Raw genomic sequence first — 18,857 nt, 5'->3', positions numbered from 1 at the left:
CACGTTGGTCAGGCTGGTCTTGAACTCCCGACCTCAGGTGATCCGCCCGCCTTGGCCTCCAAAGTGCTGGAATACAGGCGTGAGCCACCACGCCCAGCCTCAGGCTGTCCTTTAGACATCCTGAGAATGGACTAATACACACATAATGCTCCCCCTGCCTGGAATGCATTTTCCTCCACCCTGCCCAGCTAGGGTCTTATGCTCCTTTGCATCTTGATTTAAATATCCCTTCTCAAAGAAGCGCACCTCCAATCATGCTATCTTAAAAGATCCCCACCATGCCCCTCTCCACTAAATAATTTCCTTTATAGCTCCTTTTTCAATTTGTAATTAACTATTTATAATGCTTGTTTACCTATTCAGTCTCTCTTCCATTAGCTTGAAAAGGGCAAGGATTTTATGACTTTTATTTATACTGTATGCCCAGGTCCTCCCACAGTGTGGGTGCTTAATAAATATTTGAATGGATAAATAACTGAACGAATTAAAAAACAGAAATTTGAAAGTGCTTCAGAAAAGCTAAATCATTAATTCCTCCTGAGTGAACTAAAAAAATTAACCTCTGACTTTGTAAAGGATAATCAGCCCTGGGGCACCAAACAAATTAACTTGAATGGGAAGGAAGCAAACTTGTGCTTTCCTGAGGTCTTTAAAGAACTTGTCTCCACATCTGTGTTTTCTGAGACATTACATTACCTAAGAAATCACAAATGCAAACTGCATTCTAAACCAATGACAGCCAATCTAGTTAAACATAGTATCAAACAAATGAAAAAATGGGGGCTGGGCACAATGTTTCAAACCTATAATCTCAGCACTTTGGAAGGCCAAGGTAGCAAGATAGCTTGAGTCCAGGACTTTGAGACAAGCCTGGGAAACATAGTGACACCCCATCTTCACAGAAAAAGTTTAAAATTAGCTGGACAAGGTGGTATATGCCTGTAGTCAGCTACTTAGGTAGCTGAGGCAGGACTGCTTGAGCCTAGGAGGTCAAGGCTACAGGTAGCCATGTTGTACCACTGTACTCCAGCCTGAGTGACAGAGGGAGATCCTGTCTCAAAAAAAGAAAAGAAAAAAGAAATGGATAGGGAATACTCTGGCATACCAACTAACTGCTCTATTGCTTTATTAACAATGTTTTAAATAGAGACCACATATAATAAAATGCTGTTTGACTAAATGTGAAGAGAACCCCAGCACTCACCCTCAGAATTGACTGTACCGTCTGCATGGGATAGGTGACCGTGGTGGCAATTGCTTTGGCTACTGCACCAATGATAAACACATCCAAAGAAGAAAGCTGGAAAGCAAAGAAAGAACAAATCACATCAGTCAAGTCAACAAAAAGGTGTCAGAGAGAATTATTTTACTGCTTTCAAAATCAGGGATTACCTTCATCCGTTTCTTTAAAAGCTGCCGTTTTAAACCTTCATAAAACATGAACTGGATGGCAGGATTGAAGACCAACAGCAAGGAGGGAAATGTGCCATTCCATAAAGCCAAGATTCCCTCATCTCGAATGATCTGATGAAAAGCATCTAAGCAAGAAATGAGGGACTTTTGAAAAGCATGATGACAATCCCCTAACTAAAGAAGACAACATGAATTCTGTTCAAATGCACCCAGAACACAAACCATACTGGTTCTATAAATAGTTCCCTCTTGCAGCCAGGTGCAATGGCTCACACCTGTAATCCTAGTACTTTGGAAGGCCAAGGTGGGCAGATACGGGGTCAGGAGTTTGAGACCAGCCTGGCCAACATGGTGAAACCCTGTCTCTGCTAAAAATACAAAAATTAACCAGCCAGGGTGGCGTGCACCTATAATCCCAGCTACTCAGGAGGCTGAGGCAAGAGAATCACTTGAACCCGAGAGGCAGAGGTTGCAGTGAGCCAAGATTGTGCCAATGCACTCCAGCCTGGGTGACACAGTAAGACTCCAACTAAAAAAAAAGGGAAAAAAAATTTCCTTCTTGCAATGATAGTCTGGGGGCAAGTTTATAACTTAATTATTTTTTGATAATCAGCACTGACAGTCACCAAGTTATTGAGAGACTAACTTCAATCACAGGCAACCATTCCTGATGATCCAGGGCTAGAATGTCATATTCTCCTAAGTCATTATCACCATCACTGGGAACTCTGGATTATACAGAACTGTGAACTGAGCCCACATATTTCACAACAAATTCCAGTACAACAAAAGGTAAGATTGTTTCCTGGAGTTTATTATACAGGATTTGACTTCTAAAAACCACTATTCCACTACTCCACTACAAAGAATGATAGGAAAATGAGAACCTGGTAATGCCGTACTATTGAAAGGCAGAAGCTCAAAGATATCTGATACCAATCTGGTATCTATCCAAAGACAGCACTGGAATAAAAAAGTATAGATTATTCTCAAAAATATTCCTCCCTTCCCACTGATACTCTCTGGGAGAAGTATACTTCTCTACCTCTTGTCTCGGGCTTGGCTATGTGATGTCCTTTGCCACTGGGATGTCAACAGACAAGGTGCCAACAGGGTTGAAAAGTGTTTATACGATTGGCTGTGTCCTCTTGAGCTTTTGCCATCACAGTGAGGAGAATATGCTCATGCTGGTCCCAGAAAGAGGAGGAGAAATATGTGGGCTGAGACTGTCAGGCTAGGGCTAGCTTAGATGAGCCAAATCCACCACATAAATCCACGGACACATGAGTTAAAAAAAAATGCTACTCATGGATGCCCAGATTTGAGGTTTTCTGTTATGTAGCTTTATGTGGCAACATATTCCAGATACAAAGAAGGAAAACCTTTAAACAGGAACTCAGCAAAGAGATACTTACCAATGATACCTTTGTAGTTTGTTGGTACAATGTCTTCATTCCTGAATTTTGCCCCTTGCAGCTTCAGTCTGGTGTTTACCACCCAGAGTGGAGTTGTTAGCAACACGTTAACCACTCCTTTAACAAGAAAGATGGAGAGAAAAAGGGAAAGCAAAATGTCAGCTTTTCAGCTTTGCTGTTTTAAAGCTACATAACAATATTCCATTTCTATCTCTGCCACTGACCTCTTAGGAGATCTAAGGTAAGGAGTCCCTTTGTGCCAGGGTACAACACAAGCCACTACTGTTAGAAGCGATTTGGAAGCTTTGCTGATAGCAAAATGGCTGGCAGCAGCACCTCTCCAGATGAAGAGCAACAAGTTTCCTCATTTGTACAACAGGAAATCTATTTATCAATTTGTATACCATTCAAAGTAGCAATTTTGATACAGCTTTAAATATAATTTTAACATAACAGCTTTAGAGATGGGAGTGGCTTATAGCTAACATGCTAAGTTTATGACAATATCGGATAAAACACACAATTTAACTCTTAAGTAGCTCAAATGGTTTGATGTGAGTCTGGATGTGGTACAATGGGTGACAGGAGGGGGAAAAGTGGTGACATTTTAAAGTGCCTTAACAGAGACTAGAAGCTCATTTAAGAGTTCTTCCTCCCTTAGAGAATTAGGATAGGCAGGCAGCAAGCAGTAGTTATTAAGTGTCACAAAACACCTGAAACAGCTTCACAAGCATCATGATCCTTACAAGCTTAAGGATGGGGATCTTGGCCCCCCAAGGTTGCCTCAGAGTAGAACAATACAATGAGCCAGGTGCTTCTGTTTTGAAAACACATGATCCCAATTTAACACCATCTTGAGATATTAAAATATTCCTCACCAGTCCTGAAATGATTAAAAAAAAAAATACCAGATAGAACTGTAACAAAGTGCTTGACACATGGTATATACGTTATAATTTGTTAAATAGTGGAACAAATGAAGTAATGAACAAACTCAGTAAAAAAAAGCACACATCCAGCTGTCTGGCTCTAGTCAAGATCTGAAGAACCAAGAGAAAAAAATCTTAGGCAAGAGTCTTTTACTAAAATTCATTTAAACACAATTGAAGAAATACAGTTTTGATTTCAGGGATGTCAAAATACTACATGTAGGAATATTATATGTAGTCTACATAGGAATATTCTATATAGTCTAACCAAGGATAAACTTAGCAAAACAGCCAAGAGATACAAATTCAATTTTTTCACTGGTTGCATACAGTTGTTAAAGATATTTTGCTGCCTATCTCTAAGGAGCATTATGAGAGCACACTTCTCAAAATAAGACATCACCTAATACTTTTATCAGTCATATTTGTTACATTTTTATAGATTCACATAACATTAAGGAGTCATCTCTAGTTATAACTTAAAAATATTCACACATTGTCACTGGAGGCATTGACTATAATCTAAAAAACCCTCAGTTGCAGATTCCTGCTCGTCTATTTTTAAAAGTGCTAGTGCCCCAGAGGCCATTATAGAAGGATATTAACACATTCCTATTTGCCTAGATTTTAGAATGTATTCCTACTCAATGCAATGCACACTTCACTTAACAGAGAAAAACCAACAGCCAGAAAATCAGACTAGAAAGTGGATTGAGCAGTCTACTGCATTCGTTTTAAGAGAAAAGGAAGACAGGAGAACTCAGGACCAGAGATTACAAGCATCCACAGACACTCTAGAAAGGCATAGTGCACACACCTTTCTAAACAAGTGAAATGTTGCCTATTAAATACTATTTAGAAAAAAAAATTTCTTCAAAAGCACTTAGGAGGCAATGCAGTTAAGATTAAGATCTAACCATTCTTCAAAATTCTGCTTTCGTACCCAGTGTGGTGGCTCATGCCTGTAATCTCAGCACTTTGAGAAGCTGATGTAGGAGGATCACTTGAGCCCAGGAGTTCAAGACCATTCTGGGCAACATAGGGAGAGTCCATCTCCACAAAAAATATTAAAAATTACCAGGCATGGTGGCGTACTCCTGTGGTTCCAGCTACTCAAAAGGCTGAAGTGGGAGGATCCCTTGAGCCCAGGAGGTTAAGGCTGCAGTGAGCTGTGATCATGCCACTGCACTCCAGAGCCTGGGCAACAGAGTGACACCTTTTCTTATTTAAAGAAAAAAAATCTGCTTTCATATCCCCATTATTAACACGAGAAAGACTGAAAGGATTATTTTATTTTATTATTTTTTCTTTTTTTTTTCTTTCTGAAAGGATTATTTTAAAGGACAACTTCAAGTACACAAATGTACCACATTATTTAAATAACAAATTATCAAGTCCTTGTAAGAACATTTCGTATTTCAAAGCTTTTTATCTGAGAAGTTCAAGTACTTTTTTCACCCTCTAAGCCAAAATAGATGGAGGAGTATTTATTTATTTATTTTTTTTTTTGAGACGGAGTTTCACTCTTGTTACCCAGGCTGGAGTGCAATGGTGCGATCTCGGCTCACCGCAACCTCCACCTCCTGGGTTCAGGCAATTCTCCTGCCTCAGCCTCCTGAGTAGCTGGGATTACAGGCACGCGCCACCATGCCCAGCTAATGTTTTGTATTTTTAGTAGAGACGGGGTTTCACCATGTTGACCAGGATGGTCTCGATCTCTTGACCTCGTGATCCACCCGCCTCGGCCTCCCAAAGTGCTGGGATTATAGGCGTGAGCCACCGCGCCCAGTGGAGGAGTATTTTTTAACCACTATAATTTTATGAGTTCTAAGAGAAACCACTCAAAATATTTGAGAATCCAAAACTTTACTAAAACTTGCAACCTATATCATCAAGAAGAGGTCAAAATTCCACCGAGAGAAGCATGACACAAACCATTCATGAGTACCAGTTCCAACTCCTGAGAGGCCCGAAGGATAAAGAAAATTGTCTGCTTATGTATAAGCCTGTGTACAAAACTCTTCTGCCAGTTCCAGCCAGGCACAATGGCTCACGCCTGTAATCCCAGCACTTAGGAAGTCCAAGATGGGTGAATCACAAGGTCAGGAGTTTGAGAGCAGCCTGGCCAAGATGGTGAAACCCTGTCTCTATTAAAAATACAAAAATTAGCTGGGGGCGGGGGTAGTGGGTGCCTGTAATCCCGGCTACTCAGGAGGCTGAGGCAGAAGAATCGCTCAAACCCGGGAGGCGGAGGTTGCAGTGAGCTGAGATCGTGCCACTGCACTCTAGCCTGGGTAACACAGCAAGACTCTGTCTCAAACAAACAAACAAACAAACAAAAAACCAACTCTTCTGGCAATTCCAAGCTGTGGATGCTACTTCAGTTCTAAAGTGGAAATACAAATTAATACTTTACCTACCAAAGGACAGAAGACTGTTTTTCTTCTAATTCTAATGTCTATAATTCTATTTTCTTTCATTCTTTTATGTAACAAATTGTTTACAAGAAAGAACACACCAAAATTAAGAGATGAAGAACAGTGATTGAACACACTAAATCAAGGAACAACTGGAACATAGCTATTTACTCCTGAAATCGTGAAAACAAATAATTTTATCAGCAGTGAGTCTCCTTTGTTATGGAGAGAAAACACAAATGAAGTATGTTAATTGGGTATGCACTTCTGGAAAATATGTGCAATGACCACGGATATAAGAAAATGGCAGGAAAAGGCACAAATCTAAAAAAATCACTTGACTCCGTAGGAAGGAATGAAACTTCACACACAACAGGAACAGACCTGTCTTACCAGATTTAAGGCCTGAGGGCAGAAAATGCATTTTGAACTATCATAACAATGATAATACCTTTGGCATTCATTAAGAGTCACTGGTAAAAATTCCAATTTCATAAAATGAATGTCTCCTCGTTTAAGTTATCTGTTAAGGTTCTGTCTCCAAATTATTCTCCAGGCTATTAAGCTTTATAGGCTTGTTTTTCTGGGAAAATACAATAAATAATAAATTTCTAAGTTTCAAGAAGAATTTGAAGAGCAACAATGCTGTTTCTAGTTCTCCTTAGAGATGACACAACTCATTTCTGCAGTGATTATAATCCTATGACAGGCTCACAGCAGGAAGAGAGAAAGCTGTTAGAATTATTATTAAAATACCTACATATTAAAGTACAAAAACCTGTTATGGGGCCGGGCGCGGTGGCTCAAGCCTGTAATCCTAGCACTTTGGGAGGCCAAGGTGGGTGGATCACGAGGTCAAGAGATCGAGACCATCCTGGTCAACAAGGTGAAACCCAGTCTCTACTAAAAATACAAAAAATTAGCTGGGCATGGTGGCACGTGCCTGTAATCCCAGCTACCCAGGAGGCTGCGGCAGGAGAAGTGCCTGAACCCAGGAGGCAGAGGTTGCGGTGAGCCAAGATCGCGCCATTGCACTCCAGCCTGGGTAACAAGAGCGAAACTTCGTCTCAAAAAAAAAACAAAAAAACAAACAAACAAAAAAAAACCCTGTTATGAAGAGAAGTTTAAAACTCACAAAAGTAATTTTCAAGGAACTCCCAACCTTCAGAAAAAGAGAAGACCTACAATCAGAGAATCTCACGATTACAAAGGATTGTAAAATTCTTTAACACAGGGTATCCCAACTGAGACAGTAATGATATTTTGCAGTAGAAAATTCTTTGTTGGCCGGGTGCGATGGCTCAAGCCTGTAATCCCAGCACTTTGGGAGGCCGAGGCGGGTGGATCACGAGGTCAAGAGATCGAGACCATCCTGGTCAACATGGTGAAACCCCGTCTCTACTAAAAATACAAAAAAATTAGCTGGACATGGTGGCGTGTGCCTGTAATCCCAGCTACTCAGGAGGCTGAGGCAGGAGAATTGCCTGAACCCAGGAGGTGGAGGTTGCAGTGAGCCGAGATCGCGCCATTGCACTCCAGCCTGGGTAACAAGAGCAAAACTCCGTCTCAAAAAAAAAAAAAAGAAAAAAGAAAATTCTTTGTTGTATGTGGGTGTGTATGTGGGCTATTGTGTAGGACACTGAGTAGTCTCCCTGGCCTCTACCCACTAGATGCCACATTTGACCCTGTGGATCAAAATCAACCTCAGTGGAGAATCACTAATATAATCTAATCACCAAGTGATTATTCATTTTATTCTTTACAATTTCAAAACACAGGAATTCACTTTCACACCGCTTTTATTCCATTAGCTGTTAAGAGTATTTTATTTTTTGAGACATGGTCTTGCTGCAGCCTCCTACTCCTGGGCTCAAGTGATCCTCCCTCCTCAACCTCCCAAGTAGCTGGGACTACAGGCACACACCAGCTAATTTATTTTTAATTTTTTAACATTCCCAGCACTGAAGTTAAAGTATGTAGAGATAGCTTTAATTTGACTTAATACCACACTATATCTAAAATGATACCTCTTTCTTTTTTTTTTTTTTGGAGATGGAGTCTTGCTCCGTCTCCCAGGCTAGAGTGCAGTGGCACGGTCTCTGCTCACTGCAACCTCCACCTCTAGGGTTCAAGCGATTCTTATACCTCAGTCTCCAGAGTAGCTGGGATTACAGGCGCCTGCCACCATACCCAGATAATTTTTGCATTTTTAGTAGAGAGGGGGGTTTCACCATGTTGGCCAGGCTGGTCTAGAACTCCTGACCTCAGGTGATCCACCCACCTCAGCCTCCCAAAATGCTGGGATTACAGGCATGAGCCAATGTGCCCAGCCAATGGTATCTCTTTTTAACCCTCACTACTCTCTATCCATTCTCTGCTTAAGTTTTGTCCGTAACCTTACCCTCTAACATACTATGTATTGTTCTTGTTTATTATCTATCTTACACTATTAGATCATAAGCTTCATGAGGTCATTTTCATTTTTTATTTACTGCTATATCCTTAGCACCTAGAGCTGGATTTAGCACATACTAGATACTCAATATATATTTAATGAACAAACCATGATGAATGAATGGCTTGTGGGAGAGGGTATACTTTTTTTTTTTTTTTTTTGAGACGGAGTTTCGCTCTTGTTACCCAGGTTGGAGTGCAATGGCGCGATCTCGGCTCACCGCAACCTCCGCCTCCCGGGTTCAGGCAATTCTCCTGCCTCAGCCTCCTGAGTAGCTGGGATTATAGGCACGCACCACCATGCCCAGCTAATTTTTGTATTTTAGTAGAGACGGGGTTTCACTATGTTGACCAGGATGGCCTTGATCTCTTGACCTCGTGATCCACCCGCCTCGGCCCCCCGAAGTGCTGGGATTACAGGCGTGAGCCACTGCGCCCGGCAAGAGGGTATACTTTTTTATTGTCCAAGGGAACTGGGCCAGGATCACATTATATTTACTTATCCTAAAGTACACATAAAGTCATTTTGGATTTGCTAACTCATACCTCTGTGGGGGGAGAAAACATACATACTAAATTTCATATTTGTTTCTAGTTGCTTTAAGAAGGTAGATTTAATATCAATAAAAATAAATATTCTTTTTATTTTTTAAAATGAGTATTTGGCTGGGTGCAGTGGCTCATACATGTAATCCCAGCACTTTGGAAGGTCAAGGCAGGAGAATTGCTTGAGGCCAGGCGTTTGAAACCAGCCTGGGCAACAGAGTAAGACCCCCATCTCTACAAAAAAAGAAAAAAATTAGCTGGGTGTAGTGGCATACCTGTAGTCCCAGCTACTTGAGAGGTCCACACAGGGGGATCTCTTGAGCCCATGAATTGGGGGCTGCACTGAACTATGACTGCACCATTGCACTCCAGCCTAGGCGACAGAACTACAACCTAACTGGATCTTGTGCCAATCATAGAGTTTCAACCAATCACAGGCAGCCAACTGTTCAAGTAAGGTAAACAAGTGGTAACCAATCTGGCTGTTTCTGTATCTCACTTCTGATTTCTGTATGTCACTTTCCTGTTTCTATCCATAAATATTCTACCATGTGACAGCTTCAGTCACTCTGACCTGGTTCTGAGGGCTGCCCAATTTATGAATTGTTCTTTCCTTGATAAAACTCTGTTAGGTTGGGCGCATAGCTCATGCCTGTAATCCCAGCACTTTAGGAGCCTGAGGTTGGTGTATCACCTGAGGTCAAAAGTTTGAGGCCAGCCTGGCCAACACAGAGAAATCCTATCTCTACTAAAAATACAAAAATTAGCTGGGCGTGACGGCATGCACCTGTAGTCCCAGCTACTCAGGAGGCTGAGGCAGAAAAATCGCTTGAACCTGGGAGGCAGAGGTTGCAGTGAGCTGAGATCACACTGCTGTATTCTAGCCTGGGTGACAGTGTGATAACCTGCTTTTTGCCAGCTAAAACTGACTCTCTCTTTCTCAGACTGAAAGCTGTTCAGGCTTCATGTTAGCTTCTTGAGCCAGACAGACTCCACCTTAGCTTCTTCATTTTAGTTATTTTCCCACCATTAAGTATGTTAACTGTAGTACGTAGCTGGGGCAGGCTGACACTGGGCACCTCCAGGAATGTATTTGCTGATAAGAGGCTGAGTTTAAGTGGTACCAGCAGAGCCTGGGGATGCACATGCTGTCGAGCGCCCAGAGCCCCCATTATCTATAAGTTGTATGTCTGTCACGACAGCTTTACCCCTTGCACCTGGCACTGTTTTATTTCTCATGTACTAGTTTATCTTTTAACTTTTTGCTTACTCTGCTTCTGTGAAAAATTTGCTTCAGCTAGGTTCCCCTTCAGTTTTAAAACTAGGGTATAAAAGACCACCTAACTTTTTCTTAGGGGCCTAGAGAATTTTGGGTGTTAGCCACCTCTCGGTCACTGGCATAATAAAGGACATAATTCAATCTCCGAGTGTGGCGCATTCCTTGACTCGCTTGGGTACAACAACAGAATGAGACTCCTTTAAAAAAACCAAAACCAAAACCAAACCAAAACAAAACAAAAACTCTGTTAAACGCAATTTGTCTAAAGTTTATCATTTAACAGTGGCCATTTGGCCCGGCGCGGTGGCTCACACCTGTAATCCCAGCAGTTTGGGAGGCCGAGGCGGGTGGATCATGAGGTCAAGAGATCGAGACCATCCTCGTCAACATGGTGAAACCCCATCTCTACTAAAAATACAAAAAATTAGCTGGGCATGGTGGCACGTGCCTGTAATCCCAGCTACTCAGGAGGCTGAGGCAGGAGAATTGCCTGAACCCAGGAGGCGGAGGTTGCGGTGAGCCAAGATGGCGCCATTGCACTCCCGCCTGGGTAACAAGAGCGAAACTCCATCTTAAAAAAACAAACGAACAACAACAAAAAAAACAAAACAGTGGCCATTTAGGGAAAACCTAAAAGGAGGTGAAAGAGTTAACCACACGGTTACCAGGCAGAAGTCACAGCAGGGACACAGGCAGACACATGCCAGGAGTGTTCAGGAAGGAGAAAAGAGGTCAGGGTGGCTGCAGCAGTGTAAGTGAAGAGAACCGGATGGCCAGGCTAAACAGGCTTTGAAGGACAAGGTAAGGGCTTTGGGTTTTACTCTGAGTGAGAGGGGAAGCAACTGGAAGGCTCTGAACAGAGAAATATGATCTCACTCACTTTTTAAAATTTTTTCTAAGAGACAGGATCTCACTCTGAACGACTCTTGAGTAGCTAGGACTACAAGTGCATGCCACCATGTCCAACTAATTGTTTTATTTTTTGTAGAGATGAGGTTTTGCTATGTTGCCCAGGCTGTCTCAAACTTCGGCCTCAAACAACTCTCTGAGCTTAGCCTCCCAAACCGCTGGGATTAATGACGTGAGCCACTGTGCCCAGCCCTCATTCATGTTTTAACACTATCACACTGGCTGCTGTGTTGAATACACACTGAAGGAGACTAAGGCGGAAGTGAGAGATCAGTTAGGAGGCCCTAGCCAGGTGGGCGCGGTGGCTCACTCCCAGCACTGTGGGAGGCCAAGGAGGGCAGATCACTTGAGGTCAAGAGTTCAAGACCTGGCCAACATGGTGTAAAAAAAAGATGCTCCAGTCCCTGATATAAAATGGCACAAGTATTTGCATGTAACCTACATACATCCTCCCATACACTTTAAATACTCTTGGCGAGGCATGGTGGCTTATGCCTGTAATCTCAGCACTTTGGGAGGTTGAGGCAGGTGGATAACCTGAGGTCAAGAGTTCAAGACCAGCCTGCCCAAAATGGTGAAACCTTGTCTCTACTAAAACTAAAAAATTAACAGGGCATGGTGGCAGGTACCTGTAATCCCAGCTACTTGGGAGGCTGAGGCAGGAGAATCGCTTGAACCTAGGAGATGGAGGTTGCAGTGAGCCGAGATTGTGTCACTGCACTAAAGCCTGAGTGACAGAGCAAGACTCCATCTCAAAAAAATAAAATAAAATAAAAACAAAAAACAAAACAAAACCCTCTAGATTACTTATAATACAATGTAAAGCCTATGTAGATACTTGTTACACTGTATTGTTTAGGGAATAATAATGACAAGAAAATAAAAGTCTACCTGTTCAGTACAGATGCAACTACTCTCTTCTTTTTCCCCAAATACTTTCAATTCACAGTTGGTTGAATCCACAGATGTGGAACCCAAGGATGTGGAGGGTCGACTATAGTTGAATTCTGGGTATCAAAAGAAGAAAGGTTTGCTCATGGATTGGAGGTGGGGTCAGAGAGAAGGAGGATACATTCAAGATTTTGGGTAGATCAACTGGAAGAACAGAGTTGGCACTTAGTAAAATGGAGAAGACTCTAGGAGGGGCAGTATTTTAAATTTAATTAATTCACTCAATGTTTAATAAGCACTTTCTATGTACTAGGCAGTGTGCTAAGGCACTGGGGATCTGGAAATAACAAAAATGTAATCTCTGCCTTTAAGGAGCTTACTGTTCAGTTAAAGATGAAGAAGAATATGCAGACTTATTATTAGGCAATAAACACTAAGACAGAGGTAGATGCTATGCTGGAGCACACAGGAAGGGCACCTAATCCAGAAAAAAACCTGGGGGTGGCGGGTACGGGAAAAAAGGAAGGATTCCTGAAGAAGGAGCTGAGAATAAAGGGATGAATGGAAATTAATAAAATGAAATAAGCAGTAAGACTGTGTCAGACCACAGTTGGTGTAGTGGAATGGAGTTACTGAATGGGTTGGTACAGTCAAAAGAATCAAAGTTTGGCATGGAAGGACACCCATACCATAATGCTTTGCCTACAGTAACAGATGAAACTGGCATAAGCAGATTTGAGAATAAACAGTTCACTCTTGGTAAGCGTAAAACTCAGTGACTAGAAGTGGAAGAGCATAGGCATCCTAGCGAGTAGCCTACCTGTGGTGTCTGCAATCAAAATCAGGAAAGATCAAACCTGAGGTAAGCAGTTTCATAGCAGATAAGATATGTCGGGCTTTTATCCTGTAAACAGCAGGAGACTTGTATGCTGAGGGTGCCAAGCTGCATGCAAGGGACTGACACTGAAAGCTTTTAAGCAGAGATAAAATAGACTCAGAGTTTCAGAATAGCAGTTCTTGACCATTTTCTTTTCTTTTTTAGACTTAAAAAACACTTATTTTACTGTCTTAAACGACAAAAAGTAGATAGGCAGGGAAGTCTAGAAGATTTAGAATTGAAGCAGCTCCATGCAAAAATGAAGATAGTACAATGATGTGACTTCAAAGAAAATGACGAAAACAAAATTTTACAAACATCTTTGTAGGTTTTGGTAAACTATCAACCTTCCATTTAATGCATTTACTTTTTTTAAAATTTATAGAGATGGGTCTCGCTATGTTGCCTAGACTGGTCTTAAACTCCTGAGCTCAAGCAATCCTCCCACCTCAGCCTCCCAAAGTGCTGGGATTACAACTGTGAGCCACTGCACTTGGCCTTAATGCATTTACTTTAATAAGCCTTCTCTATTTAGAAGCACACATTATACAAGTACATACATGCTAGCATTTTATCATGAAAATGTTACTTTTCATCTCAAACTAGTGACTTGTCTTTTTTTTTTTTTTTGAGACGGAGTTTCGCTCTTGTTACCCAGGCTGGAGTGCAATGGCGCCATCTCGGCTCACCGCAACCTCCACCCCCTGAGTTCAGGCAATTCTCCTGCCTCAGCCTCCTAAGTAGCTGGGATTACAGGCATGCGCCACCACGCCCAGCTAGTTTTTTGTATTTTTGGTAGAGACGGAGTTTCACCATGTTGATCAGGATGGTCTCGATCTCTCAACCTCGTGATCCACCCGCCTCGGCCTCCCAAAGTGCTGGGATTACAGGCTTGAGCCACCGCGCCCGGCCTGTGACTTGACCATACTTATACACATGTAATACCTTCCTAGTGGTACATCTTAATCAATATGTATTTTTTTTAATCTTGATTTTTAAATCAATCTTTTTAGTGCTATGACATGATTGGCTTAATTTAACAGTTGAAGCATGATATGGTAACTACATTGTATTGTTTAAGTCACAGCTATCGGAAAATGTTTGATTTCTGAAATATAACCAAGATGAGGCTGGATAGTAATAAACACTGAAACACTAAAAAACAGTGAATGAATAAATAATATTTTTCATCAGTGGCCATTCATTATTTTGCTTTAAGAAACCTGGAAGAATTTGTCTACTTTGAGTTTCAAATGTTCTGGTAAATCTAGCCATTTCTTAGCTTCCTCAATATCACCCTGAATTGCTGAAAAAAGTGATCTAAAGAATCGAAGTTATTTTCTGGTCCAAGGTAGCCAACAATGGCCAAACTAAGGATTGCCCCACAGAAGTGCTCTTTAAAGGAATCCATGATATGCATTTCCATGGACTTCCTATTCTGGTAGTCATGGGTTCCATCCTATGCTCACCACCATCTTATGAACATCTTCACTTCCAACACTGGCCCAACTATAATAAACGTCCCCTGATGTATCAGCTGGCAGATTACCACTTGCTCAGGAAAATTAGCTGTGAGGATGCCCAGCTGCTTGGAGCGACAGCTGAAGCCCCGCACCACTTGGCCCCAGCAGGAGTAGGGCAGATGCCTCATAATACAGTCCGCTTGGGGCATGGCTGTGGCCCGGTCCCTGCAGAGACACTGTCAACGCAGCGCCGGGACCTGGACCAGCGGGGGATGGGAAAGGGCCGTGAACTCTGCCTGTCGAGGGGGCGCACCAGGGACGGGGTAGCGCCAATGACACGCCGTGAGGGATCCCTGATGCTGCTGACCCAACAAAAGCTGCCAGAAGACTCAGGAGCTGGGCCTCCTGACCATTTTCTTCTTCTTTCTTTCCCTACCTTTTAAAATATTTTATTTATTTATTTATTTATTTATTTATTTATTTAGAGATGGAGTTTCCCTCTTGCCGCCCAGGCTGGAGTGCAGTGGCGCAATCTCGGCTCACTGCAACCTCCACTTCCTGGGTTCAGGCGATTCTCCTGCCTCAGTCTGCTGAGTAGCTGGAATTACAGGTGCCTGCTACCACACTGGGCTAATTTTTTGTATTTTTAGTAGAGACAGAGTTTCACCATGTTGGCCAAATTTGCTGGGTATGGTGCCAGGCGCCTGTAATCCCAGATATTCAGGAGGCTGAGACAGAAGAATAACTTGAACCTGGGAGGCAAAGGTTGCTGCAGCCAGCCGAGATCACGCCTCTGCATTCCAGCCTGGGTGACAAAGTGAGACACCATCTCAAGAAAAAAAAAAAAAAAATCAGAAGAGTGAACTTTAAAGTTAAAATACAACAATTAAGGTCAGTAGGCTATTTATTGTATTTGTTACTTTAACTGACTTTTAAAAACTGGGCCCTCAGAAAAACAAAGAAAAATAAAAAAATTATGCATGAGCCCTGAAAAAAAAATTTTTAAGAAGTGGAAAAAGTAAAAAATAAAAGTTAACTGCCTACTGTACCAGTCCAGCTCTGTTAGGTATGGGGAGGTCTACTGTAATCATAAATTGCAGTATGAGTTAGAAAGGAAACGAACAGGACACAGAGACAGTAACACAGGGTGGTTTATATCTGGTGGGTAATGGGATGGAAGACACAGTAGCAAATAACAGCTTTGGACAATATAAAAAGCAAAAAATTTCAACATATCCATGAATTAGAAGTTTCCTGGAAAGTTATATGAGTTAGTCCCTCTGGGTCAATCTTTCAAATGCAAATATATATAAACTATAGTAATCTACAATGATTAAAATCAAGGTATTACAAATAACTGATCTCAAGTATAGAAGATGCCACTGGATTGCCATTTGTTGTAATTTCTGTTAAAAAAAAAAAAAAGAAAGAAAAAAGAAAAGCTCTTTCTGTACAGAAACTATTCTAATTTTTTCCCCAAGTGAACAAATCTCAAACTTGAGTTATTTGAGTTGTGATACTGTTGGAAAACTACTCTCCTAGAAAGGCTGCAAGACTGTGCAAAGCAGGTTCATGAGGAAGACCTCGAAGGCAAGATCAGACTAGTGCAATAGTCCAGATGAACAACGATAAGGCTTTTTTTGGGGAAACGGCTAGGGATATGGAGAAGAGGAAATGGATCCAAGAGATACTGAGGAGACAGACCAGTGGTTCCTTTTTTTGGAGACGGAGTCTTGCTCTGTCACCAGGCTGGAGTGTAGTGGCGTGATCTTGGCTCACTGCAGCCTCTGACTCCCTGGTTCAAGCGATTCTCCTGCCTCAGCCTCCTGAGTAGCTGGGATTACAGGCAAACGCCACGATATCCAGCTAATTTTTATATTCTTAGTAGAGACAGGGTTTCACCATGTTGACCAGGATGGTCTTGATTTCCTTACCTTGTGATCTGCCTGCCTAAGCCACCCAAAATGCTGGGATTACAGGTGTGAGCCACTGCACCCAGCCAGACCAATGGTTCTTGATGGCCAAGCAGATGTGGAGGGTGGGAAGGCACAAAGAGCCTGTGATGACTCCTAGATTTCTATCCTCCGTTATTTATCCACAATTCAATCTCTCTCCCCTTTTCTCTAAGCACATGGCTGGTTCCTCTGGCCACCAGCCTCCATCCTGAAGCTATCTAGGAGCCCACCAGTAGTAACCTTATTAGCCTAAACTCAGGTATAGTTCAAAGGGCTTCATTAGGAATGACAAAAGATACTGCTACTCAGGAAATTCCAATAGTTTTAGGAACTGTGCCAGGAACCAGAGACAAAGGGCACATAGATTTTTTATTATGCCACATAAAGAAATCCTACAACTTCAAAATAAAAAATCTAATAACTTGATTAAAAAATTGACAAAGGGCTGGGCGCAGTGGCTCAAACCTATAATCCCAGCACTTTGGGAGGCTGAGGCAGGTGGATCACGAGGTCAAGAAATCGAGATCATCCTGGTAAACATGGTGAAACCCCGTCTCTACTAAAAATACAAAAAAAAAATTAGCTGGGCATGGTGGCACATGCCTGTAATCCCAGCTACTCAGGAGGCTGAGGCAGGAGAATTGCCTGAACCCAGGAGGCAGAGGTTGCGGTGAGCCGAAATCGCGCCATTGCACTCCAGCCCGGGTAACAAGAGCGAAACTCCGTCTCAAAAAAAAAAAAAAAAGGACAAAGGACCAGAATAGAAATTTCTGCAAAGATAATATACAAATGGCCAACAAACATATGAAAAGATGTTCAACATCACTAATCATCAGAGAAATGCAAATCAAAACCACAGTAAGGGCCAGGCGCGGTGGCTCAAGCCTGTAATCCCAGCACTTTGGGAGGCCAAGGCGGGTGGATCACGAGGTCAAGAGATGGAGACCATCCTCGTCAACATGGTGAAACCCCGTCTCTACTAAAAATACAAAAAATTAGCTGGACATGATGGCGCGTACCTGTAATCCCAGCTACTCGGGAGGCTGAGGCAGGAGAATTGCCTGAACCCAGGAGGCAGAGGTTGCAGTGAGCCAAGATCGCGCCATTGCACTCCAGCCTGGGTAACAAGAGCGAAACTCCATCTCAAAAAAAAAAGAAAACAACAAAAAAAAACACAGTAAGATATCACATCACACCCATTAGGTTGGCTACTATCCTAAAACAGAAAATAGCCGGGCGCGGTGGCTCAAGCCTGTAATCCCAGCACTTTGGGAGGCCGAGGCGGGTGGATCACGAGGTCAAGAGATCGAGACCATCCTGGTCAACATGGTGAAACCCCGTCTCTTCTAAAAACACAAAAAATTAGCTGGGCATGGTGGCGCATGCCTGTAATCCCAGCTACTCAGGAGGCTGAGGCAGGAGAATTGCCTGAACCCAGGAGGCGGAGGTTGCGGTGAGCCGAGATGGCGCCATTGCACTCCAGCCTGGGTAACAAGAGTGAAACTCCGTCTCAAAAAAAAAAGAAACAGAAAATAAGTGTTAGTGAGAATGTGGAAAAATGGAAACTTCTGTATACTGTTGGTGGGATTATAATGCTACTACGTTATGAAAAACAGTATGGAGATTCCAGAGAAAATAAAACAGAATTCCAAGTGATCCAGGAATCCCATTTCTGGATATATATCCAAAATAACTGAAAGCAGGCTCTCAAAGAGATATTTACACACCCATTTTCATAGCAATATTCACAACAGCCAAGAGATGGAAGCAACCTAGGTGCCCATTAACAGATGAATGGATAAAGAGAATGTGATATATACATGTAATGGAATATTATTCAGTCATAAAAAAGGAAGTCATGTCACATGCTATATGGCATGGATGAAAGTTGAAGACATTATACTAAGTGAAATAAGCCAGACACACAAAAAAAACAAGTAGTGTATGATTTGACTTATATCAAGTATGTAAAGTAGTCAAATTCTTAAGAAACTGAAAGTAGGATGGTAGTTACTAGAGGCTGAGGGAGAGGGAAAAGGGGAGTTTAATGAGAACGGAATCAGGTCTGCAATATGAAAAAGTCCTGGAGATCTGTTTCACAACAATGTGAACATATTTAACACTACTTACCTTACACTTGAAATGATTAACATGGTAAATTTTATGTCATGTGTTTTTTAACACAATTTTTTTAAAAAGTTGGAAAACTGACAATATTCTTTGTAAGCCATTACTTTGGGCTAAATAACTTCTTAGAGGATATAAAACGGCAAGATAAATATGAAAACATTTTATACCCAGAAAACCTT

At 42.0% G+C, this 18,857-nt stretch overlaps 1 protein-coding gene and 1 pseudogene across 4 annotated transcripts in view; both read right to left on the bottom strand.

Moving 5' to 3' along the window:
- The window catches only part of SLC25A17 (solute carrier family 25 member 17), a 50,240-nt gene that overhangs the window by 10,850 nt on the left and 20,533 nt on the right, over window positions 1-18,857 (bottom strand). For 3 of the 4 annotated variants that reach the window (XM_039463206.2, XM_074391259.1, XM_074391260.1), the window contains 3 exons: window positions 2,829-2,945; window positions 1,393-1,538; window positions 1,205-1,300 (listed from right to left, as the gene is read on the bottom strand). In XM_039463206.2, coding sequence (XP_039319140.1) covers window positions 1,205-1,300; window positions 1,393-1,538; window positions 2,829-2,945 — 359 coding nt within the window. Of the gene's footprint in view, window positions 1-1,204; window positions 1,301-1,392; window positions 1,539-2,828; window positions 2,946-6,625; window positions 10,786-18,857 lie in introns of those variants that run through there. The other variant, XM_074391261.1, reaches the window with a different exon arrangement.
- On the bottom strand, window positions 2,888-18,855 carry LOC141582634 (riboflavin kinase pseudogene; annotated as a pseudogene).

Source organism: Saimiri boliviensis, chromosome 21, assembly GCF_048565385.1.
Source record: "Saimiri boliviensis isolate mSaiBol1 chromosome 21, mSaiBol1.pri, whole genome shotgun sequence".
Taxonomy (NCBI): Eukaryota; Metazoa; Chordata; class Mammalia; order Primates; family Cebidae; genus Saimiri; species Saimiri boliviensis.
This window is presented reverse-complemented; position numbering and strand designations above follow the sequence as displayed.